Source organism: Pseudorca crassidens, chromosome 9 (genome assembly GCF_039906515.1).
Source record: "Pseudorca crassidens isolate mPseCra1 chromosome 9, mPseCra1.hap1, whole genome shotgun sequence".
Classification (NCBI taxonomy): Eukaryota; Metazoa; Chordata; class Mammalia; order Artiodactyla; family Delphinidae; genus Pseudorca; species Pseudorca crassidens.
Genome location: NC_090304.1, coordinates 94,650,528 through 94,676,902, shown reverse-complemented (window position 1 = coordinate 94,676,902; position 26,375 = coordinate 94,650,528). Strand labels below are relative to the sequence as shown.

Below are 26,375 nucleotides of genomic sequence, written 5' to 3'. Positions count from 1 at the left end.
GCACAAAAGGATTCAGCTGAGAGAAGCCCCAGCTGGCTCTCACCTCCCTGCAGATTGCAGGCTCCAGTGAAGGCGGACTGCCCCCTGCACTTTCCCCTTTGCCCTTGCTTATTCCTTTGGCTGCGTAGAATACCCTTCTATCCCCCTTACTCTTGCTTCGCAAATCTCTGCTCTTAGAAATTCCACCCATCCTTTAAGGTTCAAATTAAATACCACCTCCTCCCGCTGAGTCTTCCCAGACCCCCCAGACGTCCCCCCAATCCCTGCTCCTTAATTCCCCATCATTTTGTGCGGTGCATATGCATTTTATTTCTCTCTGTAGCCCCAGGGCCTGGCAGCGTGCCTGGCATACAGTGGGTGCTCCAGAAATGCCCAATGAAAGGCTGACGGAACAAGAGAGGTCTGCCGCCACTCCATCCCGATGGCCCTTCCCATCCTGCCAGGGTCCTGCAGGGTGGACTCCATCTCGGCAGAGGGCATCCCAGACCCCTCACCAACCCCGGAAGCCGGGCTGTCTGCCACGGGAAGACTACACTTCCCAGCGATCCCAGGGAAAAGCGAAAACCCTTTGGCTTTGACAGCCGCTGCCACAAGTCTTTCCGTCTCCCCAGGCTGCCTGGGAGCTGGGAGCGGGATTATGGTGGCCTGAGCTGCAAACGCAGCTGTAGGAGCCCGGAGCCCCTGACCCTTCCCCTGCTGCCGCCCCGCCAGGAGGACCAGGAAAGCAGCCTCCGACCTGCCATGCCCGCCCCGCCCAGCCCCCCGGGGGGCCCGAGCCGGCCTCTCCCGGACCTCTGTTGAGGTTGGACCGCTGGCCAGATGTAGCCAGGCTCCGGATCCGTCTTCTCCCCTCCTGTCTCTCTGTGGATCTCTCCTGCCCGCTCCCCACAGCCTGGAGCCAGGGCTGGCCGAGGGGCCTGCAGGCGCTGGAGCCCTGATGTCTCACCGTTCACTCTCCTGAGAAGCCACCTCCAGCACCCAGAGTTGGGGTCAGGCCACAGGGACGGTCGCAGGCTGGAGTGAGCCCAGAGCGCCCCAAGGCCAGGGCCCACCATGGCCCAAGTGCTGCCCTGGCTCCTGCTGTGGATGGGCTCTGGGGTGCTGCCTGCCCACGGCTCCCAGCCTGGCATCCGGCTGCCCCTGCGAAGCGGGCTGGGGGGTGCCCCCCTGGGGCTGCGGCTGCCCCGGGAGACCGACGAGGAGCCCAGCCGGAGGGGCAGCTTTGTGGAGATGGTGGACAACCTGAGGGGCAAGTCCGGTCAGGGCTACTACGTGGAGATGACCGTGGGCAGCCCCCCACAGACGGTAAGCTTGTCGGGCCAGCCCTACCCTCCCTCCTGCACGAGCCGAGGGGAGACAGGCTGGGGGTGCAGCATGCTGGCTCCTGTTAAAATGGGCTGCACGGTGCGGGCTGGAGGGACCCTCACCCAAACCTGTCCTCTGGGATCATACTGGCAGCAGTCAGCCCCAAAGCCCCCCTTCTCACTTCCCTTCCCCTCACAGGCTTCTGTCTGCCCTCCCCTCTCTCTCTGTCTTACACACACACATGGCTCAGGAAGGATTTGGGGCAAGAGAAACTTGTCAGTGGGGGGAGCCTGACCTGGAGAAGAGTCCAAACCACAGGGGTGCTGTGAACAGGTGTCAGCCCAGACCGAGCTTGAGTCTCCCAGCCCCACTGCTCTGGATCTTGGTCACCCAATCTTGGCATCTGGGGTTCTGACCATTGGTTCCCAGCATCTTGAGGACCAAGGAATCCTGGCAGGAGTTGGACCGGCCCTTTTCTCCCCGTGTCTGAGCTGCCACAGGACAGCGAAGCAAGGTTTCCGAGTTCCTTGTGACCTCCAGAAGCCCCGGGCTGACTCTTGCCTTCCCCTGCCCCTACTTCCTCCCCAGCTTTGCATCCTGCACTCCAGTCCCTCCCCTACCTGATGCCTCCCAAGTACTGGCCAGAGGGAACTGAACTGAGTCTGGGGAAAGGACAGATCACACACTGCATAGAGCAAAGGAGCCAGAGCCCCCTTCTAAGCATGAGACTCCCTCCACGAGCTGATAGGTGCTCAGGGGTGGGGGATGGCAGCGACGGAGAAAACACTGCCTGCCAGCTCCCCCCATCCTTCCTGACAATCCTCCAAGGTACACTCAAGGTGGCTGGTTGGAGGTTTCACCCTCTGTACCTCCGACCGGGTAGGAGTGTGCCATGAGCAGCCCTCCGCGGGGTGCCGTGGCTGCCCTCTGTGAGCATTTGCCTCCTCTGTGGTTGAGCCCGGGCACGGGTGGCAGGATGGCTCTGTGTGTGCTGGTGAGTGTCACCTTGAATCTGAGCCCGCACATCTCTGAGCCACCCCCCTCCCCCTGATCTGTGTCTGGGAGGCTTGTCCTTGGGAGGGTCTGTGAAGGAGGGAGTGTGTCTATGGTGTCTATGGGCAGAGGGAACCACCACACTTCCTGGACTTCTAAACAGCTCTCACACCAGATCTAGCGGGAAAACAAGCCTCCGTTTCCCAATTACCTGATGGAAGCAAGCCTTCCGAGGTCCATGCCACCCAGGCCTACCTCCCACCTCTCAGCTGATCCAAGGCTCTGGTCTTCCCCACTTACCCCTCCTCTTGCCTATGTGCTGTAAACAGTCTTGAATCAGTGTAAGGACAGAGCCTGAATCCAGGCCTCTAGCAGCCTGAGCCAATAGGATGCCAGCTGTTGTCAGGGAGAAGGAGGCTGTGTGGACCTGGTTCCTAGTCCCGTTTCTGCTACTGATGCACCATGCAAATTGTGCAGAGACCCTGTGACATGGACACAGAACGGGGCTCTGGGACCAACAAGGGCTTTGGGGTCAGAGAGACCAGGAATTCCAGCTCCACAACCCACAGCTTTCCCTTTTCCCAGCTGTGTGTCCTTGGGAAAATTATATAACCTCTCTGAGGCTGTTGCCGTGTCTTTAAAAATGGGTGAAATGAGATCTCCTTTGGAAGGTGATTGTGAGGATTAAGGAGACTAGGCAGGTGAAAGCACCTAGAACAATGCACCTGGACACACACTTGTCCTCCAGTAAATGTGAAGTCACTTTCTCCTACTTGTCTGGCCACTCCTGCCTCTTCTGTGCTCTGCAAGGAAGCATAAAAACCTGGTTGTTCTGAGCCTCCATGTTTTACACGTAAAACATGTAAATGGGGGATCCCATTACTGTACTTCCCTGGACCCCTGAGATAATATGTACATCCCCCAGCCCAGAAACTGGCAGAGAGTAATTGCCCAATAAATGTCAGTTCCTTCCCGCTCCTTCCTAGGAGAAGGGAAAAGTGGGCTTCAAGTTCAGCACCAGTCCAGGAAGCCAGTGGCAGGGAGACCCCAGTTAGAGCCACCCTATGAGTTGGCTTACGGCTCCATACCTGAGCCAACGCCAGCCAGTCTGTGCTCTGTGGTGACTTGATTCTGCCCCCCGCAGTCTGCGAGAAGGATGCCCTTTCTCCCGACCCAGTGGGGTTGTTATAAGCACCAAATGAGAATGTGAAAGGCACAGTACTGTAAACGAGCAACAGTGAAACTTGGGGAGCACTTTCTATATGCCAGGCAATTCATTGCTGGTTTTGGGGGACTGATCCACAAAGAGACAGAAAATACATTTTCTACCTCAAGAGCTTAGTGTGGAAGTGAAAGTATAAGTGCTTGTACAAAGTAATCTGCAGCAGTTGTACTCAAAGTGAGGACCCCAGACCCTTGTCATCAGAGCCAGTTAGAAATGTAAATTCTCTGGCCCCTCCCCACACCTACTAGGTCAGAACCTCAGGGGCTGTGTCTCAAGTTTGAAAAGCATTGATTTATAGCAGTACCATGAGTGAGTGCTACGGGTGTTCTTTTTTTTAAAATTTTTTCCATCTATATTCTTTTAAGGGAGGGGTTCTTTTCTTCAGTTTATTTTTATTTATTTATTTTTTTGGCTGCACGGCATGCAGCATTTTAGTTCCCCAAACAGGCATCGAACCGGAACCCCCTGCAGCAGAAGTGCGGACTCCTAACCACTGGACCACCAGGGAAGTCCCTATAGGTGCTCTGAAGGAGGTAAAATCAGGCAAGGCCTCGTGAAGATGTGCTATGAGCATGGTCTTGAAGGATGGATAGGAGGGTCGAGACCATTCCCAGCACAGAAAAGTCCTCCCGAACTGGGATCGCAACTTCATTTGTGTGTCCACTCCTTCCCACCCTATCCCCTGAGACCAAGCGAGGACACAGTGAATGAAGAGAATGCGTTATGTGTGTTTGGGCTTATGCATGTTCATTCAGGAGACAGTGAGAAACCCAGGCCAGCTAATGTTACAGGTTTGGGTAAATAAGAGAGAACCAAGTGGCCAAAAGCCTTAAATGTCAAGCCATAAGGTTTGGACTTTGGTCTCTGCAGAAATAAGGGGGAAATTGAATTTATTTGTGCAGGGGAATGACAAAGAAAGCAATCTTTTAGGAAGAGGCATCTGAATTTTAGAAAGAATGGAACTGAGAGATGCAGGCAGCAGGAGGCTCTGTCACAAAGGTCCAAGTGTGGAGCGCTATGACAAGGACAGAGTGAGGCTGTGATCAGGTGGAAAAAGGAGGGAAGACTGGGATGCAAGGCTCGGTGACATTGGTGTGAAGGGTGAGGAGGAAGGTGTCAAAGGTGATTTCAAGATTCCGATCTGGGATGAATTGGAACATGACAAGACCATTTGTGAGAAAGTTGGCAGGAGGGGATGGTTTAGGACTATGGGTGTACAAATATATCCTTGTATTTATGGTTACAGTTTATAAAAGCTTTTTAAAATTAATTTACTTATTTTTGGCTGAGTTGGGTCTTTCCTGCTGCACGCGGGCTTTTCTCTAGTTGCGGCGAGCAGGGGCTACTCTTCTTTGTGGTGCGCGGGCTTCTCATTGTGGTGGCTTCTCTTGTTGCAGAGCATGGGCTCTAGGTGCCCAGGCTTCAGTAGTTATGGCTTGCGGGCTCTAGAGCACAGGCTCAGCAGTTGTGGTGCACGGGCTTAGTTGCTCCACGGCATGTGGGATCTTCCCGGACCAGGGCTCGAACCCACGTCCCCTGCATTGGCAGGTGGATTTGTAACCACTGCGCCACCAGGGAAGTCCTATAAAAGTTTAAAATATATTCTACATAGACTATTTTGTTCTTTACAGTAATTCCTGCAGTATATAAAAAGGTCTTACTATTTGCAGCTTCTAGCAGAAGAAATGGGGACTGAAAGATTAAATAATTGGCAGGTCAGTAAGCTAAGACCGTGTCTCACCCTTGACCTCCCTACTCTTCCATACCACCTATTTGAGAAGAAGAGAGAGTTTATCAGAGATCCCGCTTCCATTCTCCTGACACCAACTCACGTCTTCCTTACTACACTTAGGAGCACGTGTCACTGTTTCTGTGTTTGTTTCCCTCATAAAACACCAAGCTCTTGAGGACAATGTCTTTTTTAATTAATGAATTTTTGTAGTGTTTTATTTCTCTTTGGCTAGTATCTATGACAGCGCCAGGCTCAGAACAGGCACCTAAAAAGTGTTGAGCAAATGAATAAATAAAGAGTAAGACCTTTCAATAGAACTGTTGATGGGCTGCTGTAAGTACAGAAGTGGAGATCTTGGAGAAAGCATTTTCATTCTCTTTGCTTAAATGAAAGGATATCATCTCATTATAACAGTACAAAGCATCGCCATCCAAACACAGGCCAATAATTTAATTGTTAGGATTGAAATCTGGTGATGGTCAATTTTCAGTTTAACAAATATTTATTGAGCACCTACTTACAAAAGAGAAGCATACGTCATAGTCTCAGCCCTTGGAGTGCTCACGATTTGGTGTGAGACACAGACATGTAAACGCCTAAATATCACACAAGACCAAGTACATTTGGTACAAATAGAAGAACAGTGAGTCTTGGAAGTATAAAGAAAGAAGCAGCTACTTCTGACAGACTGTTAGGAAAGGCTTGCTAGAAAAGGTAGCATTTGAATATGGCCTAGAAAGATGAGAAAGCTTTGCTATTTGGAGAGTGGGGAGAAAAAACTTCGTAAAGAGAGACGTGAACTATGCTAAGAAGCTGGAAGCTGTGATAGGGATGCTGTGAGGCTGAGTGGGCGTTGGGTTTCATTCTGGGGGCAGCAGAGAAATGGTCTAGTGAATTCTGGTTTTAGGAAAACTACTCCAGGGTGCAGGATAACTTGGATGTTCTAGAGTCCGAGACAAGGATTTCAATTAGGACACACGGGCCTGAAAGAAGATATAAAAGAGGAGAAGTCTTCAGAGAGCCAGCATTCACCTGTCAGGTCAACCAGGTGTTCCCTGTCCCTGATGGGTGAGAGAGAAGAGAAGAAGTCTCCCTCCTTTGAACTTCTCTGACTGTGTTTGCAACAGGACACACAGCAAAAGGAGCAAGCTTTTAAAGCACAATATAGTTTACCAAACTTCCATGTTTATTACTCTGCTTTAATTAAAAAGGGCAAGGTATTAGCATGTCTGTTTTGGGCAGGAGGAAACTGAGTCTCAGAGGGATTAAGTGGTTTGCCCAAAATTACACACCTAGGGAAGAAGAGAGCTAGGGTTCAAATCCTGGTCTTTGGATTCCAAGTCCAAATACTTGGTTCTTTCCAGCATTCCATAGTCTGGGACATGTTGGTTGAGTTCGAGATGCCAGTGGACAATTCTTGTGGATGTATCCAGCAACCAGCTGAGAATGGGGAACTGGAAGCCAAGAGACAAGTTGGGACTGGACAGGTAGACTCAGGGGTCACCTGTAGAGAGGTGCTTGTGGAAGCCAAGTTAGCAGATGAACTTGTTTGAGAGAATGGAGAGAGAAGAGGAAAACGATTAGGGAAAGAATATCGGATGTAGACGAGGGATCAAGGGAGCAAAAGAAAATGATCAGAGAAGTAGAAAACTGTGAGGATTCAGGATCTCAAAACCCATGAAGATGCCAAGTGGTTTTCCTGACCCCCTCCCTAGAATGGTTTTCAAACTGAGATCTGTGGGGTTCTGTAAAGGGACCTCAAGGGTGAGAGAGAGGTTAAGAGAAAGGTAAGAGGCAAGACTGTACCTTCTACCTTTCCCCTCACCAAGCCCTCCCCTGTCCCACCTGCCCCCAAATCTCCCAGAATAGGTCAGCTTTTGTTGTATTTATACAGTGGAATTCCAGGTTTGTTTGATTGATTGATTGATTGAGTTCTGGTACTTAAAAGGTCGAAAACCTTTGAACTCAAAGAATCACCCTCCAAGTTAGATGACCCTGAAGCCCAGCCCCCCGTCAAGACAGTTTTGGCCTCAGGCACTGGGAGGCAACCTAGAGACTGGGGTTGGGCTTCAGTCGCACGTAGGCCTCTGCTGGGACTCTTAGGCTGTCCTTTCACACCTATCTCTTGCTCTTCCTCCCCAGGTCTGGAAAGAAAGAATTCAGCTGGGAGTGAGAGAGGCATTGAGAAAGACCGTGCCCCCTCACTAAGGTAGATGGTCAAGGGCCCTTCTTGGGTATCTCCAGTAAAGAGCTAAGCAGAAATTTTGGTTGACAATCCAGGAAGAGAAACATCTCTCAGGGAAGCCCTCCTACCTGCCAACTAACTTCTCTGTCTGCTGGGAGCCATCTCGCTTGGGGGGCCTGGGCAGTGGGGAGTTCTGGAAAGGAAACACCATTTTCCTGGTCCTAGAGCTGCCCTGAGCTTCCCCTGGCAGGATGGGCCCAGTGGCTACCCTGTCTCCTGGCCACTGTAACCCCACTATGTACAGGCTGGATGTCTCCTTGGTTGGCCTCTCAGGCTTGGTGAACCCCACCAATTGTTCGACTCCAGCGCCTGTGGAGTTTTCACCAAATAGCACAAGGCATGAACCCTGGCATCTCCCAATGGCTCAAGCAAACAGACCTATGTGCTGAGCACAACCGGGTGCCATGGAGGAAAGTGGGCTTAGGCCAGAGATCAGCTTCATTCTCACCTGAGGACAGACTCAGAGACTATTACAGCCCCTGTAACCTGTGGACGGGACAAGGTTAGACAACAGGAACTGTCTGACAATGAAAAGCAGGTAGCAGTGGCTGTGCTACCCTCCAAGCAGGATTTCCCAGATGGGTTCCGTGGAGGCTGAAGGTGCTAACGAGACGCCTCGAGAGCCACCACAGGGAGGGGATGGAGACAAAGAAATAGAAGCTCTCCCTAAAGCAGAGCATCTCTGCTTTTTCTCTTTGGTACACTGGGATCCTGAATGAGATTGCAAAAGGGTTCTGCTGCTTGAAAAATAAGTTTGAAAACCATTGTCTTAGATCTTTTCTTTAAGAACAGACAGGTAAGCTTTTTGACCATTCGCATCATCATCTCATTTGAATAGGAAGCACTGATAGATATTAGTTGAGCTGGGTTTGAGCCCGGGGGAAATGGAGCATCCTGTCTAAAGGGGGAAGGCTGCCCTAGATAAGGTTTGGGATGACCCAGCCACCTTGGGATTCCTTTTAAAAAACAGCCCAAGATGGGGAGAGTGGCACCAGGGAGCCTGCTTGCTCCCAGGTATTGATTGCCAGCTTCAGCCTGGAGAGCGAAGTGGAAGCAGAGGATATGTCTGAGAAAGGAGTCCATTTCCATTGGGTCAGCTGATTTGGTCAAGGTGGGAGGAGCCTGGATGGGACCCAGTTGCCGGACTCAGTTCGAGGCAGGAGCTGTGTGCTGTGCTGGCTCTCAGCCAGGACCAGCTGCTGACTTGAGGTTCCTCATGTCCTTCCTTGCCCCCATCTCTCAGCCTCGGGCAAGCTCAGGTCTGGGAGTGTCCACTTAGGGAAGCAGATGAAGCTAACTCAGAGGACTCCGGGAGCAGCGAGTCCTGACATCACTCCGACTGCTCTAAGAACCTGGGTGGCTACTCAGTTTCGTGGGTACAGTGGGCATCCATTGCCATCATCACCATACACAGTACCGGATTGAAAATCACCCCTGCAAGGACCCTGGGGCTGAGAACTAATGGCAAGACTCTAGAGTCACAGAGACCTGCAGCAAATGAGGCAATTACAGTTAAAAACAATTGCTACAGAGCACCTACTGAGAGCTAGGTAAGAATTAGATAATAAGCACAGAAATGTGCTCCCTACCCTGTGGAACTCATAGTGTGTAGGACAGACAGACATTGGATAAATGGTTTCAAGTTGGATGAAAGGGTAGGCAAAGAAGCACAGTTGTTCTTGAGGACCTACGAGAGGAGGAACCTAATCTGGGCGGGGGCATCAGGGCAGGACCTTTGGGAGAAAGAATGTTTAAACCACGACTTGAAAATTGAACAGAAGTTAGATGGAACGGGGAGAGAACATTTCAAGAAAAGGAAACGGCGTATGCAGAGGTGACAGATCATTGTGCTACTGAGAAACTTGATGGTGAGAGAGGGGAAAAGTGATAAGAGATGGTATTTGGAGTTGACCGATGGGTGGGTAGGTGCCCCAAAGTCAAGGATCTCAGGATTTAATTCAGGTAGTTTTGTAGCAGTTATCTGATGCAGTGTAACAAACTAAAACGAGAGCCGTTGCCTCTCAGGATTCTGTGGGCTGGCTGTGGTTCTACAGATCTTACCTGGGCTCCTCGTGTGGCTGCATTCAGCTGGTGGGTCAGCTGAGGGCCGGACTACGCCGGGCCTGCTGGACCTCTTTCTCTGTGAGGTCTTTCATCCTCAAGGAGGCAAGACTGAGCCTCCTCACGTACAAGCTCAGGGCCGCATTCCAAGAGGCCAGTCTCCCCAGTGCACAGAGCACTTAACAAGCCTCTGCTTTCCTCCTTTGCTGATGTCCCATTGGTCAAAGCAAGTCACATGGCCAAGCCCAGCGTCAATGTCAGAGGGGATCACACCAGGGCATGGATACAGGGCGTCGGATTCATTAGTGTAACGATCTACCATGTATTTCCTTTCCCAATGAGAGAGAATGAGAGAGACAGGAAGGTCAAGGAGATGAAAGAGAAGACTTGGGGCTTGGTCAGAGCCAAGGGGCTCTTGTCCTAGCTTGTGGCTTATGCGTAAGAGGGGTTACGTTCTTATTTACCCTTGGTCTCAGTCTCCTCCTCTGTGAAATGGAAGAAAGGCTCCTACATCTCAGCTTCAGCTGAAAGGCTTATACTACGAGAATATAAGGGCTCTTCCCCCGTAAACTCTGAGGCCCACACAGAAGATAACAGACTTTCCTTTAGCAGGAGGAATTAAAGCCCCCTCCCAGGGACTCCCCAGCGTCCAGCAGTTAAGGCTCCGAGCTTCCAATGTAGGGGCACAGGTTCGATCCCTGGTCGAGGAACTAAGATCCCACATGCCACATGGTGACGCACGGCAGGAAAAAAAAAAAAAAAAGCCCTTTCCCAGAGGTGTGTGAAAGTGGTAAGACCCTAGCGCAGGCTGCCAAGAAAGGTTGTGGATCTTAATAACTAGAGATCTTTCGGAACTGGAACAAGCTCCCATATCTCCAGGCCAATGGACAGATGACTCCTGAAGGCTCTTTTCACCCAGAAGAATCTAAGTAACTCCCATCTGCTAGTGAGAGCTGGGGCCAAGACAGGTGGGATTTGTGAACAAAGAGCTTACCCTGGACTCAGCAGCTCCACATCTGTCTCATTGCCCAAGATCTATTGCTGCAGACTCCTCCAGGGGAGCCTTGCCTGCAGGATGGAATGGGCAAGTGTGCCTTTCCCTGTGGGGCTTGTTAGCACTTCCCATGAAGCTGCAATCCCTCAGAGGCCCCCAGGGGCATATTTGTTTGTTAAGTGATTGGCACTGACCTAGCCCTGACTCCATGCTGCGGTCCTCTGGGCATCTAAAGGCAAGCTCTACAGGGACTTCTGAGTTGGCCTGGCCCCAAGGGATAGGGAAGAAGTAAGATGGCTCCAGGACTCCGGGCTGCCTGTATCAAACCAGGGGGGCTGGCGAGAGGAAGGCAGGTCTGAGCTAGAGCCACACCTATAACCTAAAAACACCCATAGTTTGGGGGCCACTGAGAGATCCCTCCCTCACCCCGAAAATAGGGTAGATTAGCTCTTTCTCCTTTTTCCTTTAAGCATTCATTAATTCAAGAAATACTTATTGCCAGCCACTGTGATACCCAGTAGGGAGACAATGGGGATTTTTTTAAAAATTAGATACAAGGGGAGATGAGATTCAGTATGACATTATAGTGGCAAGTCCTACAGAAGCATTTTAATCAGAGAATATGACCTGGTCTTTCTCCCTTAGGAAGTCCCCTTTTTTTTTTTGGCTGCGTTGGGTCTTCATTGATGCACGCAGCTTCTCTTGCTGCACACGGGCTTTCTCTGGTTGCAGCGAGCGGGGGCTACTCTTCGTTGCGGTGCGCGGGCTTCTCATTGCAGTGGCTTCTCTTGCTGTGGAGCATGGGCTCTAGGTGTGCAGGCTTCAGTAGTTATGGCACGCGGGCTCAGTAGTTGCGGCTCGTGAGCTCTAGAGCGCAGATTCAGCAGTTGTGGTGCACAGGCTTAGTTGCTCCACGTCATGTGGGATCTTCTCGGACCAGGGATCGAATCCGTGTCCCCTGCGTTACCAGGTGGATTCTTAACCACTGCGCCACCAGGGAGGTCCCTAGGAAGTCCCTTTTGAGCTCAGACTGAAGGATGATAGGAGATGAGTAGACAAAACTGCAAGTGGAAAGGAGGATAATCCAGGCAGAGTGAATGACCAACAGCATTTGCGGGAGGGACCATGGCTGATTGGAGGACCTGAAATGAGCCCAGTGTGGCTGGTGGGCAGAGGGCTTGGGGGAGTATGGGACAAGCTAGGCTGGCTATGTAGGCAGGGCTGGACCATGAAGGGCCCTATAGGAAATGTTAAAGCTTTAAGTCTTTATTATAATAGCAAAGGAAAGCCATTGACACGGGAGGGTAACTTGGTCACATCTGCGCTTTGAAAAGATCATTCTAGCCACAGTGCAGAAACAGGTTGGAGAGGTCAACAGTGGATGTACCAAGATCAGTTGAAAAGCTATTGTGGTATTCCAGGATGAGATGATGATAGCTTGGCCAGGAGTGGCAAAGGAGGTGGCAAGAAATGAATACATTCGGAGACTTTCAAGAAGGTTAATTGGACAGGACTCGTTGATGCCTTGGATGGAGATGTGAAGAAGAGGAAGGTGTTTGGATGTCTCTGAAGTTGCTGACTTATGGAACAGATGGATGGTGACTAATGTAGGAAACTGTGAAGAAAAAACAGATGGGCAGGACCAGGTAAGGTCAGCCATGGACATCCTGAATTCGAGGTGTCTTTGAGGCAGTTCGAAGGGGAGGAAGGGGCTAGAGCTGAAAGCTCAGGAGGTATAAGGACGTAGGTGGTAATTGTAGCCGCTGCCATGGATGAGATGGCCTAAGGACAGAGTAGAGCAGGAGGGGAAGAGGACCAATACCCAGGCCTTGAGAAGTGAGCCTGCAAAGTAGACAGAAGATCCTATCAGAGAGGTAGGAGGAAAGCACGGGATAGGGTGACAGGGAAGAGTGTTTCAAGGAGGGAGGGGTCGGCAGCGTTGAATGCTCCAGAGAGGTCAAGCAAGATGAGGATTGATTTGAAAACCGTCTTTTGTATTTGGTGACACAAAATCATTGGTAACTGTAGTAAGGGCTGTTTTATAGTGGAGGGAGGGATAGAGGCGAAACTCAGTTTGAGAATGGGTTGAGGAATGAGTAGGAGGTGAAAAATGAAGACAGCTTGGCCGAGAACTTTGGTTGTGAAGGGAGAGGAGAGAGAGGGTAGCTGGAGGCGGATGTGAGATTAAAGATTTTTTTTTTTTTTTAAATGAAGAGACAAGCATTTGTAAATGCCAACAGGAAGAATCCAGATTTGGGGGTGGGGGGTGTGGCATGAGGGGTGGATCCTCCTTAGGCAGGAGGAGGGATTGTAGAAAGGCAGGATGGACGACGTGGGAATGATCTTGTGGGAGATGGGGGGAGGGGTCATCTGACGGCCCCCTGCTGGGTGAAATTAGAGGGGAGGGTGTCTGCTAAGGTTGGACGCACGCAAACCCTCCTCCTTCAGGCTGCCCAGGGGGCTCATGATAGAAATGTTGGAAGGACAGGATCAAAATCACTTCTCTCGGAAGCAGGATCACAGTGCAAAGGGCAAACAGACAGAAGGACATTTGCTCAGGAGGAAGAGGCAACTGTTTATTTTGGTTTCCCTTTTCTGTGTGCGTGGAGGGTGGAGAGGGGGCAGCAGAGAGAGCAGTGGTGGCTTGAATTCCTGGTATTGGGGCTGGGGGTTTAAAGAGAGAGCAATGGGAGGGGAGGGGTCATTCCTCCCCAGGCTTGACCCCCTTGGGGGCGGAGTGGGGAGAACTTCCTCAGGTGAGGAGAAAGGCTGGAACTGGAAGGACACCAGGGATGATGGGCCCCCGGGCTGGGGGGGGCGAGTGGCCTGCAGAGAGGGCTCCTCCCGTACAGGACAGAGAGGAGTGGGGAGGAGGGGGCCTGGACCAGCCGAGCCGAGCCCCCAGATACAGCTCCATTCCAGTGTCAAAGGTGGTTGGATTCTCCTAGAGCCGGCCAGGTACACACACTCCAGGCGGTCCCCCCTACCACCACCGGCGCCAGCGCTGTGGAGGAGACCCTCTTTCTTTGGGGTCCAGTGATAGCAGGGGCGCCTGTAAGCCTGAGGCCAGCCGTGGCGCGGAGACCAGAGTCCTGGCAGGTGGGAGAGTGGGTTCTGGGGAGTGGGTGGGTGAAGAAGCCTTTTTAATCATTAACCTGGCTGATTGAAATCTGAACTGCTGTGCCTCTAGCACTATTGATTCTCTGAAAGCACAAAATCTGGGGCCAGTGGCTGCTTAGAGACCGGGGAGAGGGACACCAGGGAGAGGTAGGGGCAGAGGGGGGGGGAGGGAAATGGGAGGCAGGCCAGGAGTGGGGGCTGGGAAGGAGGGAGGAGGCAGGGTCAGAGAGCTAGGGGACAGTGGCCATGGGGAAGCCAGGAAGCCTGAGCGGCCGCTGGGGGAGGTGCGGTCAGCAGACCTACCACCACCGAGAGCAGGAAGGAGCCGGAGGATCCGGCAGAGGGGACGAAACACAGTGACCTGCCCTATGTGACAAGGTCGGAGCCTGCAGCAAGGCCAAGTTCAGCTGACTTCACTGCACTGAGGAGAGGTGATGCAGAAATGGAGGGCCCTGAGGTCAGAGGAGAAGCTGAGGTGAAGGACACACAAGTGGGCAGGAGAGGATTCACTTGGACTTCCCTGGTGGTGCAGTGGTTAAGAATCCGCCTGCCAATGCAGGGGACACGGGTTCGAGCCCTGGTCCGGGAAGATCTCACATGCCGCGGAGCAACTAAGCCCGTGCGCCACAACTGCTGAGCCTGCACTCTTAATAGCCCGTGAGCCACAGCTACTGAAGCTCCTGCACCTAGAGCCCGTGCTCCGCAATAAAAAAAAACACCGCAGTAAGAAGCCTGCACACCGCAATGAAGAGTAGCCCCCACTCGCCGCAGCTAGAGACAGCCCACACACAGCAACAAAGACCCAACACAGCCAAAAATAAATTTAAAAAATAAATTCATTAAAAAAAGAAAGAGGATTCACTTTATAGATTGCTGTGTTTTTGAGGACAGGGGCCTTTCCTTTTTGCCTGTGAGGATATAGGAGGCATCAAAAAAACGGCTGACTGGCTGAGGAGGGGTCAGGCCATCTCAGGAGGAAGGAGGACAAAGTAGAAGAGACGTAGAAGGAGCTGCACAGAAGGAACAGCAAGACAACACCTGTCCATCTTCAATGAGCCAAAACCAGGGCCCCGAGGAGATGGCTTTTCACCAGGACCTCATACAGGGCTCCTGGCTATAGTCCCACTATTTCTGACAGTGGGACTCATAGGTCTGTGTCACCTCTGAGACAGAAGGGGGCCCTTCATGGGGAGCCACATTCTGGCAGCCAGGGTCAGAAACACGTGGGCCTCAACATGCCATTGTGGTCCCCACAGCGCCCCTGGTCAGTGCCAGCTCCTAGAATAGCTCGTCTCTGAGCTGGAGGGGGATGAGCCAGGCTGCCTGCCGGTGATGTGCTTCCCAGGAGAACCAGAGAGGAGGGGAAGGGGCAAGCTCTGCAGACAGACTGGGCCAGTACAGAGTGAGGAAGGGCATCTGCAGGTAGATAGAAATAGGAATGGAAACACACACACACACACACACACACTCACACCAGTTATATGGCTCTGATGACACAGAAAATGTTCCAATTCTGCAGAGAAGACAAAAGCAGACACAAGGTTTCTGAGGCCATGCTGAGGGCGTCACAGGACCCCATGTTCTGACTGTGCTCATGGTACTAGCAGGGCCAGCCTGTCCAGTCCTGCATCTGGAAGCTTCACCCTGGACACTCCAAAGGAAGACCACATAGCCGGGGGATGGGGAGGGTACCGGACAATGAAGGGAGTGAGTCCAGGCCTCCTGTCCTAGCATCTTTCTCTCCCTTTTCTCTGACAGCTCAACATCCTGGTGGACACAGGCAGCAGTAACTTCGCAGTTGGGGCCGCCCCCCACCCTTTCCTGCACCGCTACTACCAGAGGCAGCTGTGAGTGCGGGGAGAGGAAGGGGGAAGGCTCTTCCCAAGGATCCAGGGCAAAGGAGGGTCGGGGGAGGGCTGCAGGGAGAAGGACCAGCTCCACAGAGCCTTTCTTCCTGCTGGGCAGGAGGGAGGGAAAAGAAGGCAACAGTGACCAGAAGAGAAGAGTGCAGGGGCTGGAGGGTTGAGGAGGTAAACTATGGGAAGGGTAAATTGAGGGGCAGCCAGGAAGTGCGTCAGCTCCGAGATAGGGCAGCTTCCTGGGGGAGGGAAAGCAGGAAGGAGAGCAGCCCCAAAGCTCCCAGTGCAGTCTCGAGGTCTCCTTCTCTCTGCCTGAACTGGGAGGCCCAGGGACTCCAACCCACACCCCTCAGTGGCTCTGGTTTTCTGACGCCACCACCTAAGTCTAGGCTGAGCAGGCTGCAGTGACAGCTCCCTTCGCTGTGTCCTCGCCTGGGGGCTACTCTTGGTGGCTTTGCACGGTTCAAGGAAGGGAAGGAAGAGCCTTCCACGGCTCCACTGCCTGGCCTGATATCAGGGACTGAAAGCTAAATGCTTCCCTGCCTCCCGGGAGTTCCAGCAGCTGGACTTAGCTAACAGGTGGGAGGGAGGGTGGAAGTGGGTTTTTAAGGTAACAGAGGCAGTGAGAGATGATCTGGGAGCCCCTTTAACAGAAAAGCAGGAAGTGGCGAGAGGCCATCTAATGTCTGAGGTGTATGTGTGTGTGAAAACATGTGAGTCTAGACTGACACCCCATTCTTGGACTTCTAGGCAAATGCCAAAGGCGCCTTCTTAGGTCCCTTGCCCTTTAACTTCCCTATCTAAAGAAAGCAGTCAGGGAAGGGGGCATGGCCAGGGTCCATGAAAGGGAATTCATTCCAGCTGCTTGCCCGTGTCCCATCACTGCCCCCATCATACACACCAGCCCTGGTCAGAGGCGTGATTCCACACAGGTGGGGGTGACACGTGGTGATAAGCATGCTCCATCCGAGTGGTGCGTCTTGCCTGCTCGCCCTGCTGAGGTGCCCGTGCAAACTCCTTCCTTGGAAGAATTTGCTGAAGAAGTTCCATGCTCACCCGCTTGGTACTTTCTCTACCACTCAGATGGTACCATTGGGTCCCAAGGCAGCAAGAGTCAATGGCTCCTTTTCTTGAAGAGCGTGATAAGGTCAGGGGGCGGGGAGTGGGAGATGCCCGCTAGCTGTCCCTTCAGCAGCAGCAGTCACAATACACAAAGCTAGACTTGTTCTTCCAGGGCCTGAGCTCCAGATCTAGGAATACGAGCTATGGACACAGGAGAGCGAGCGCCAGAGACAGCTCCCCACGTCTGTCTGCAAGGTCACTTATTCTGTTCCCGGTGAAGGAGCTACGGATGTTCTCTCGAGCAGCCTGACAGCATCCTGTCTTATGTAGACGACCGAGATGAGATTCGGCGTCTGGGAGTAGGTTAGATGCTGGCTCCATGTACCAGCTGTGGTTACGCACCCAACAGATCTCTGCCTGCTTTGCACAGGTCCAGTACATACCGGGACCTCCGGAAGGGCGTGTATGTGCCCTACACCCAGGGCAAGTGGGAGGGGGAGCTGGGCACCGACCTGGTGAGCATCCCCCACGGCCCCAACGTCACCGTTCGTGCCAACATCGCTGCCATCACTGAATCAGACAAGTTCTTCATCAATGGCTCCAACTGGGAGGGCATCCTGGGGCTGGCCTACGCTGAGATCGCCAGGGTGAGAGGAACAAGGGCTAGCCCTAGACACTCTGCCTGAACGTTGCACACTGCATGCTACACAGGGACCAACATGCTACACAGGGACGGAGTTACGGGAGAGAAGGGGAGGGAACTGAATAAGGGAGGGAAACAAATCAGTTTAAAGAATTACTTTACAGGTGGATAGGGTAGCAGTCTGAATTTCATCCCTACAGAGGGCAGAACTATGGTGACAGGTAGAGGAACAGGCTATCTTTTCTATTGACACTAAGATCTTTAAGAATAAGAGAGGCCCCCGTAACTCTGAAACAGGTTAAGCAGATGGGGATCAACGATCCTACAGATCTTTCCTGTTTGCATTGCCAGCGTGTCTTGCTGTCCCTCTCTCCACCAAATCTCAGTACCTCAGGATGGTCGTTCCCAAGGAACATCCCCCAAGTTTTGCTTTTGCCCTCCCATTCCTCTTTCCATTAGGGCCCTCTGTGCGAGGATTCACTCCTTGTCTCTCTCTGTCACAGCCTGACGACTCCCTGGAGCCATTCTTTGACTCGTTGGTAAAGCAGACCCACGTGCCCAATCTCTTCTCCCTGCAGCTCTGTGGTGCTGGCTTCCCCCTCAACCAGTCGGAGGTGCTGGCCTCAGTTGGAGGGAGCATGGTGAGTAGGCCCTAGGAGAGGGGAGGCCCGGGCACTGGGCAGAGACGGGAGCACCTGCTGCCTCCCTGCCCTCTGAGGCCACACCACAGCCTCGGGCTCCACTGCTGAGAATCGAGAGAAACCTCTTCATGTTCCCCACCTCCATTTTTCTTTTTCTAGCCTTTTCTTCCTTGCATTATTCCAGAAAGGACTTGAGGCTCCTGTGGTAAACTTGGAAAGGATGACAGATGATTAGGAAAATTTCAAAGGAAATGAAAATAAGGCCTCTCAAGTCAAGACTGTTCAGTCTGCTGATGAGAAGGCGGAGATGTAAGGAGTGTAAAAGTCTATTTATTAATTCATTTAGGACAACTGGTGAACTCTATCTCCAACAAGCAGAGAAAATAAAACTTACAACAGAAGCAAATTATCATTCACTCAACATTTATTATGCCAGCTTAGGTTTAAATAACTTTACATCAAGGGCTGTGTGATTCTGAAACAATTAAAAATCCTGGAAAGCCTTTTCCCCTGAACACATCCTTTAACACATTTAAGAAAGTATCGGTCGCTTTACGGCGTGGTTTGATTAGAAGCAGGAAGATGAGAAAGGTGAGGTGCAGAGCGCCTTGCCACCCCAGAAATGACTGATCCTATGCTTGCCCTCTGGGTGACTTGTTGTCCTTCTGTGTTGGCACACGGGTACTGGCTCTTCTGCTCCCTAGATCATCGGGGGTATCGACCACTCGCTGTACATGGGCAGCCTCTGGTACACACCCATCCGGCGGGAATGGTATTACGAGGTGATCATTGTGCGGGTGGAGATCAATGGACAGGATCTGAAAATGGACTGCAAGGAGGTAATAAAACCTGGGGGAGGCAGGGAGAGGCAAGGGGGAGGCAACATCGCGTGAGGCCAGCCCCCGAGTTATGAGGCTGGGAGGATGAGGTTGAGGTGCAGGACCTGCAGGAGGGTTGGGGGCTGAGCCTAGAACAGCAAGGAGCTTAATGGTCACATGGCGGGACCTGAGGTTTGGGGCTAGGGACTGGCTTAGCACTTCCCCAGAGGCTGCATGGCATAAGGTCTGGTACGGAAAAAAGCATATCTGGACTCCGGTCACTGCCTTGCTTTATGACCTTGGGCAAGTCGTCCGCGAGGCAGTGTAACATGACGTAGTAGAAGAGTCTGGCTTCGGAGTAAGAAAGACCTGGGTTTCTAGCTCTGCTCTAGCTATGTGTCCTCAGGCAAGTTACTATTTTGTGTCTCAGTTTCCTCACCTGCAAAACAGAAGTAAAAACAGCTTTTCCAAAGACGGTGGTGAAAATAGAGAAAGTGAATAAAGTGTTTATCCCAGTGCTTGACACACAGCAAGACCCAATAATGGCAGTTAAACTATTTGGGTGTTCCTTACCTAGATTCTTCATGTATGTTAACTTAGAACAGATACAAACGTATTATGAAAAGTTAAAAGCATTATACAAGGTATTTTTATTTTCAAGATTTAGAGAATGTCTACCCACCCAAGATAATAAGAGTTAACATGTACTGACTGCTTCCTATGTGCAGGGCACAATCCTAAACACTTCAAATATATTAATTAATTTAATGCTCTTTATTTATTTAATAACTCTTTGAGGTAGGTACTATTATTATCCTCATTTTACAGATGAGGAAACTGAGGCACAGATGTTAAGTAACTTGCCCAAGGAGATCCACCTAAGAAGTGGCAAAGCCAGGATGCCAACCCAGGAAGGACCCCAAGCAGTCAGCCTCACCCCTCCAATTCTGGCCAAAGCCTGGCATCAAGAAGGCTTTTGATGTTCTAACCCTCTCTTCTCCCTCTTAGTACAACTATGACAAGAGCATCGTTGACAGTGGCACCACCAACCTTCGTCTGCCCAAGAAAGTGTTTGAAGCTGCTGTCAAATCCATCAAGGCAGCCTCCTCGGTCAGTGGGACTCAGGACAGGGGTACAAGAGATGACAGAGTGTCACAGGAAGTCTGTGAGAGGCACGTTCCTCCACAAGAGCCAAGATGTCTACCCTTAGATCCCTCTACTTAGGTCTCTTAAACAACGGTTCTCTGCTATGGGCCTCAGCTTGCTCAGCACACAGTCCCCCAGCCCAAAGTTTTGGCCTTACTCTCTTGCTCTCTTCCTCTAAGCCTTGGGTTTCGGCTGACCTTTCCCCAGTTTGGATATTTCAGGGAAAAGCAAGTAAAGGGCCCAGTAAGTGTTATCTGAAAATGGGAGAGGCGAGATGGTGAAAGAGGCCGTTTCCTCATCTTTATCCTTTTCCCATCAACACAGACGGAGAAGTTCCCAGACGGTTTCTGGCTCGGGGAGCAGCTGGTGTGCTGGCAAGCAGGCACCACCCCGTGGAACATTTTCCCGGTCATCTCACTCTACCTAATGGGTGAGGTCACCAATCAGTCCTTCCGAATCACCATCCTTCCACAGGTATGTCCCTGGCCTGAATCAGTGGGATCCCAGGACGAGAACAAAGGATATATTGAGAAAGAGTGAGCAGGCATGGCTTCCTAGAACTTGGAAGACAAAATAGATGAGGATCCAGCGGTAAAGGGCTCTGGGAAAAACCAGCCTCTCGGAGCTCAGGGCTGGCAAAGGGAAGGGCAGCCTAAGGGCATCGATACCAAGAAGGCAGAGATGGGGTGAAGGGTGGAGGAAGACATACTCTCACTCTTTGCTTGCTTATCCTTAGCAATACCTGCGGCCAGTGGAAGATGTGGCCACATCCCAAGACGACTGTTACAAGTTCGCCATCTCACAGTCATCCACGGGCACTGTCATGGGAGCCGTTATCATGGAGGGCTTCTACGTTGTCTTTGATCGGGCCCGGAAACGAATTGGCTTTGCTGTCAGTGCTTGCCATGGTGAGAGCACCAGGGACGAGGCTGTGGGGTCAGTCTATCCCCGTTCTCCCTGTCCAGTGGTGAGGGTACCCGGGCCCCTGTCAGTCTGGGAGGGAGTAACAGTTGCCTCAAGCCAGAGTCCACGTATTGTGTAAAAGCTAGTGTCAGTGCTTGTGCTTTTTTTTTTTTTTTTGTGGTTCGCGGGCCTCTCACTGTTGTGGCCTCTCCCGTTGCGGAGCACAGGCTCCGGACGTGCAGGCTCAGCGGCCATGGCTCACGGGCCCAGCCGCTCCGCGGCATGTGGGATCTTCCCGGACCGGGGCACGAACCCACGTCCCCTGCATCGGCAGGCGGACTCTCAACCGCTGCGCCACCAGGGAAGCCCCGGTGCTTGTGGTTTTTTTGTATCGCCTGGCATGCTGACCCCTGCCTGGACTGGCAACCTCTGTTGGAGACCCAGAACAGCAAGAGCTGCCTCGGCACCTTGGGAAGCTCTAGATCCAAGGGTGGCAGGCTGGCCTATCGTGACCCTGTCAGCTGCCGTATGCCGAGGTTGAATGCTACTGGCAGGGTCTTGCAACTGAATTTCAGCAGGAGCAGGTGAGTTTACTAGGTATATGTAGGGCTGGCTTTTTGGTCAGCTTAGAATGACTGACTTTTAGGGCCCTGTCCTATTGGACAGGTAGACAGGAAAGGGTTGTTGTCCCCAGTGGCCTGGAGGAGAGCCATGCCTCCACGTAGCAACGGCTTTCTGTCCTGCTCCTAAACATCTCCCAGGGGGGAGACTATACGGCCTCCTCAGGGCCGGTTTCAAGGCCTGTCCCGGGAAGTTCTTTTGGGTGTGTGATCCAAACTGCTCTGTGACTCACATCTGCCCTTTCTCCAGTGCACGATGAGTTCAGGACAGCAGCGGTAGAAGGTCCTTTTGTCACCCTGGACATGGAAGACTGTGGCTACAACATCCCACAGACAGATGAATCGACCCTCATGACCATAGCCTATGTCATGGCTGCCATCTGCGCCCTCTTCATGCTGCCCCTCTGCCTCATGGTGTGTCAGTGGCGCTGCCTCCGCTGCCTGCGCCATCAGCACGATGACTTTGCTGATGACATCTCCCTGCTGAAGTGAGGAGTCCCACGGGCAGAAGAGAGAGATCCCCCTGGACCACATCTGGTGGTTCGCTCTGGTCACAAGGAGGAGACACAGATGGCACCTGTGGCCAGAGCACCTCAAGACCCTCACCCACCCACAAATGCCTCTGCCTTGACAGAAAAGGAAAAGCTGGCAAGGTGGGTTGCAGGGACTGCACCTGTAGGAACCAGGAGAGGGAAGAAAGAAGTGCTCTGATGGCGGGAATACCCTTGGTCACCTCAAACTTGAGTTGGGAAATTCTGCTGCTTGAAACTTCAGCCCTGAGCCTTTGTCCACCATCCCTTTAGATTCTCCAACCCAAAGTATTCTTCTTTTCTTAGTTCCAGAAGTAAGGTGACCCCAGTGTGTGTCTCTGCAGTACCCTAGCAGAGAAAGGGCCAATCTTGTTTCCCTGCTGGCCACAGTCAGCGGGAATGGACGCACCATTTGCTGTTTGCTTTAGAGATAGGGACTGTATAGACAAGCCTATAACATTGGTGCAAAGACTGCCTCTTGAATTAAAAAATAATTTAAAAATAATTGTACAAATAATTTGTACAAATGGGGGTGGCTGGACGAGGAGAAGGAGAGGGAGTGCAAAGACAGGGAAGCTGGGATCAAAGCGAGGCAAGGCCAGAACATGACCGCTCGCCAGTCCCAGTTTTAGACGGCATCTCCAAGATAAGAATCCCACCTTCTAAGATGGGTGTTGCTTCCCAATGTCTTCTTTTCTGTGGTTGCAGCCTGACCAAAAGTGCGATGGGAAGGAGGGCTTCTCTAGCCAAAAAGCTCTTTTTAACTCTCTTAAAGGAAAAGTGCCCACTAAAACGTTCCGTCTAACAAATGAATTTCTACCTTATTAATTCCTTGTCCCTACCTGAACCTTCTACCGTACACGTGACTGGTAGCACTGAAACATCCCCAACCCTGGAAGCCCCAGGTGCCCTATGGGAAAGCAGCTGGAATAGAGCAAATATAACAGGGCTGCACTTTGTCTTCCTGGCTACCTGTTCACCCCCTCCCCCAGTCCTATTTCTCCAGAGCTTTGTAGCTGAGGTGCTAAGAATAGATAGGAAACCTCTCCTATCTAATCCTTGAAAGCAGACTCTTGAAGATTCATTCAACAGGGATAGAGTTGATGCCCTGTACCCCCTGCCTGGAGTTCCTCCTGTTCAGCTGTAAGTGGTAGTAAGATCTTGACATAATACAGAGCAGTTTCGTTGCCTTCTCCCTGTCTCTAAGGTCTCCCTCATTTATTCGGCTAAGGCATCCCACAGTGGCACTAGTATTATACCAAGAATGTCAGGAACACAGGCTTTCTGGCTCCACCAGCATCGCATTCAGTATCAAGGCTGCGTGGAAAAAGGATGACAGCCTCCGGGCTTCCTAATTCCCTTCACCACAAGAGCCCCTTGATGGAGGCCATCCTTTGCCCCTATCCTGCTCTTTATTCCCCGCTCCTAATAGTACTTGGGTACCCAGGCTGGTTCTTGGGCTAGACAGTGGGGACCAAGTTCATTTCCTCCCTATCAGTTCTAAGCCAGTCGACTATGATACCAGTGTTAATGGGAAGAGCTGAATTTTCTTACTATTCCACTGGATCCTATTCCTCTCTGGTCAACACACTGCTTCCAAGTATGGGACCCTCACAGCGTAGAATTACCTGATGAGGGAGAGGGAAATACAAAGAGGGCCTCTGGAGATCCTGGCCTCGGCCAGCTGCCCACAAGCCATAAACCAATAAAACAAGAATACTGAGTCGCAGTTTTTTATCTGAGTCCTCTTCATTCCCACTGCACCTGGTGCTGCTTTGGCTGACGGGGAACACCCCATAACCACAGAGACTGACAGGAAGACTGGAGACTGTCCACTTCCAGCTTGGAACTTACTGTGTAAATAAACTTCCAGAACCGCTACCGTGAAATGAAAATGCCACATTCCACTTTATAATTTCGACCCACGTTGGGGAAAACCGGTTTTTCCCCAGCTCTTTCCAGGGTATAAAACTCAACCCCTTCCTTAGTAAGTCTCATTGTCCTATTTTTTTCTTTGAAAGAGAAAACTTATACTTATTTTTCTTTTAACAGTTTCTTCCTTTCTACCCTGAAACCGTGAACTCTGAAGTGTAAAAAAAAAATCTAGACAACAGCTTCTTCCTTGTAAAAATATGTATTCTATATTTCTATTTTTAAATTCTATGCCAGAAAAATGACTGTCCCATCTCCACTCCCTGCATCAGGGGCCTTCCCCAGGGGTCTGCACAGCTTGTACCAGTGCAGGCCAGTGGAGAGAGGGAAAAGGGAGAACAAGGGTGGCCAAAACTTAACTGTTGCTTTCGGATTGATCCTGAACAAGAAGGAGCAAAGAGCGACGATGAGTCCCGGCCCCCACGCACACCCTCCACCACACTGTCTTCCTGCTGCAGCTGGTTTCCAGGGGCTTTCACTAGGAAGCAGTTAAGCCCCCCATCCCCTCCTGTTTTCTCTTTACTCCTTTGGTGTCAAAGATTTGTAGAAAAGAAACAGGATATTTTTTAGACCCACTTCTAATTTCTATATTTTCATTGGATACTGAAAAATACTGCAAGTGGCCCAAAGGCTGCTGCAAAGTTAAGGGGAGATAAAATCTTAAGATTACAAGATAAAAAATGAATCCCCCCCCCCACCAAATGAAAAGAACAAAGGAACTGGTCTTCCATTTTGCCACATTCCCTGTTCATGATGGCTACCACACTAGAGTCATTAATATTTCATTAACCAAAGAAAGTGGCTCATCTGACCTCTACAGTGGGGAGTACTCAGGCCATTTCCATCACCCTAAAAGATGCCAAGGAGATCCCAGGAAATCCATTTCCTTACACTGTTGCCAGTCAATAAACCGGGAAAAGTAAGACCAGAGAAGAGAAAGAGTATGTTCATGAGCTGCGAGGCAAGGATGAAAGACAAGGAAGAGTAACATAAAGAGAGAGGAGAGAATTATTTGGCTCTGAAAGGAAAAATCTTTGCTACCCTCATATGTACTACTAGTGCGAGTAAGCATTTCCAGGTCCCAGAATGGGAAAAATTCACCTGTTGGTAATATAATAATATCCTTTCCTGGAGCTAATTTTTTTTTATTACTGCTTAATTTTTACTTGTTTAATTCCAAAAGAGAAGGGAGCTGAAGCCATTTCCATTAGGAGTAAAGATAAAGCGACAGGAAAGGATTCAAAGCTGTAATAGAAACGCAGCTTTCCTCGGTATAAACCTAGAAACTGGAAGTGCTCAATAAGCAGAGGTGGAAAAATGACCTCGCTCCAGACAGCTACCCACAGAACAAATGACTTATAAACCTGAAATCTAACCTCCCTTCTTCATAGCACTTTGGTCTCCATTTGTCCCAGGACAGGAAGCATGTCCCCCATAGCTTTCTTGCTTCAAAAATTCAAACCCATATCCCAAGATCATCCGGAAAGGAATTTTGCACAGACATCTCCTCACCCCAGTGCCTGCCTGGAACTCACCCAAGGTCACCAAACAACTTGGTTGTGAACCAACTGCCTTAACCTTCAAGGGGAGGGGAGACAGCTAGACTAGAAGACCAGAAGTGAAGGGGAAGTGGTGAGGACTTCACAAGGTTGGTCTGAAGGTTGGTCTGTGAAAGCTTGATCAGAAGCCAAGTCAGTGGTGGAAAGGGATGGCTTGGCCCAGGAAAGACCTGTGGGCTATGCTAGTTTCTAAAGAGATGACTATCCAGGAAGTAGGGTGGACAGAAGTTTGTGGAGGCATGGGGGAAACGGGACCTGGTTATGTTGTTATTCTTGGACTGTGAATTTTGCTGATGTAAACAGACTGTTCTGTAAACCTAATGTCTATGTACAAATAATGAGTGTTAACACAGTAAAATGTTCAACGAAAAATCAAACTATCAGGGTTATATATTTTTTCCTCAATCAGTCTCATTTTCTCCATTTGGAGTAGGGGGGCTAGAATAGCACTGAGGCTTCCAGAGGCTTTCAATAAGCAAGGCATCTGGCTGGACAGCAGGTGAGCACCAGGGTTCAAATCGGCGTACATGAGCCTTAAGAAAATGGACTAGAGGCTGAGCCAAATCAGAGCAGGGTGGCCTTAGAGCAAGAGCAGTTTCCTAGATGGTTTTTATATTGCATCTGAAAACAGCCCTAGGCAGGAATATCATAATTTCAAGGCCAAATTAAATACCATCTTACCTACAATCTGCTTCCCCCAGAGGAACTGAAAGGTGAGGGGGACAGACCATTTCTGCATAATATACATACTTTCATTTACGAACATCTGGATACAGACTTTCTATACACACATTACCTATATAATAAAAATGTACATGGCATGAGTATATGTCACTGTATAAATATAGAGTTTTAGAAATCTTGAACCCGCGCTTCCTGTTCACATCAGTTTCTCCTCTTCTTCCTCCCCAGTCAGGTCCGTCATTTAAGAGTTGGACAAAAGGGACAAGTGTCATTTGTGTTGGTCTGGGCCCAGAATTTGATACA

At 50.9% G+C, this 26,375-nt stretch overlaps 2 protein-coding genes across 6 annotated transcripts in view; one reads left to right on the top strand and one right to left on the bottom strand.

Moving 5' to 3' along the window:
* The first annotated feature begins 512 nt into the window (after window positions 1-512).
* Window positions 513-22,414, top strand: BACE1 (beta-secretase 1). Its single transcript, XM_067751130.1, has 9 exons — window positions 513-1,305; window positions 15,434-15,522; window positions 17,027-17,243; window positions 17,743-17,880; window positions 18,585-18,719; window positions 19,707-19,808; window positions 20,169-20,318; window positions 20,581-20,752; window positions 21,618-22,414. Exons 1-9 carry the CDS (start codon window positions 1,054-1,056, stop codon window positions 21,857-21,859), a joined length of 1,497 nt encoding a protein of 498 aa, XP_067607231.1. The 5' UTR covers window positions 513-1,053; the 3' UTR covers window positions 21,860-22,414.
* The window catches only part of RNF214 (ring finger protein 214), a 58,294-nt gene continuing 50,201 nt past the window's right edge, over window positions 18,283-26,375 (bottom strand). For all 5 annotated transcript variants that reach the window (XM_067751125.1, XM_067751126.1, XM_067751127.1 and 2 more), the window contains one exon: window positions 18,283-26,375. In XM_067751125.1, the coding sequence (XP_067607226.1) occupies window positions 26,310-26,375 (66 nt within the window). In that variant the 3' untranslated portion in view covers window positions 18,283-26,309.

Bases quoted from the DNA above. Each gene is read 5' to 3' on its own strand.
- BACE1 (XM_067751130.1), top strand. From the start codon at position 1,054: ATGGCCCAAGTGCTGCCCTGGCTCCTGCTGTGGATGGGCTCTGGGGTG. The intron at 1,306-15,433 runs GTAAGCTTGTCG...TTTCTCTGACAG, and splicing joins TGGGCAGCCCCCCACAGACG to CTCAACATCCTGGTGGACAC. The intron at 19,809-20,168 runs GTCAGTGGGACT...CCATCAACACAG, and splicing joins CCATCAAGGCAGCCTCCTCG to ACGGAGAAGTTCCCAGACGG.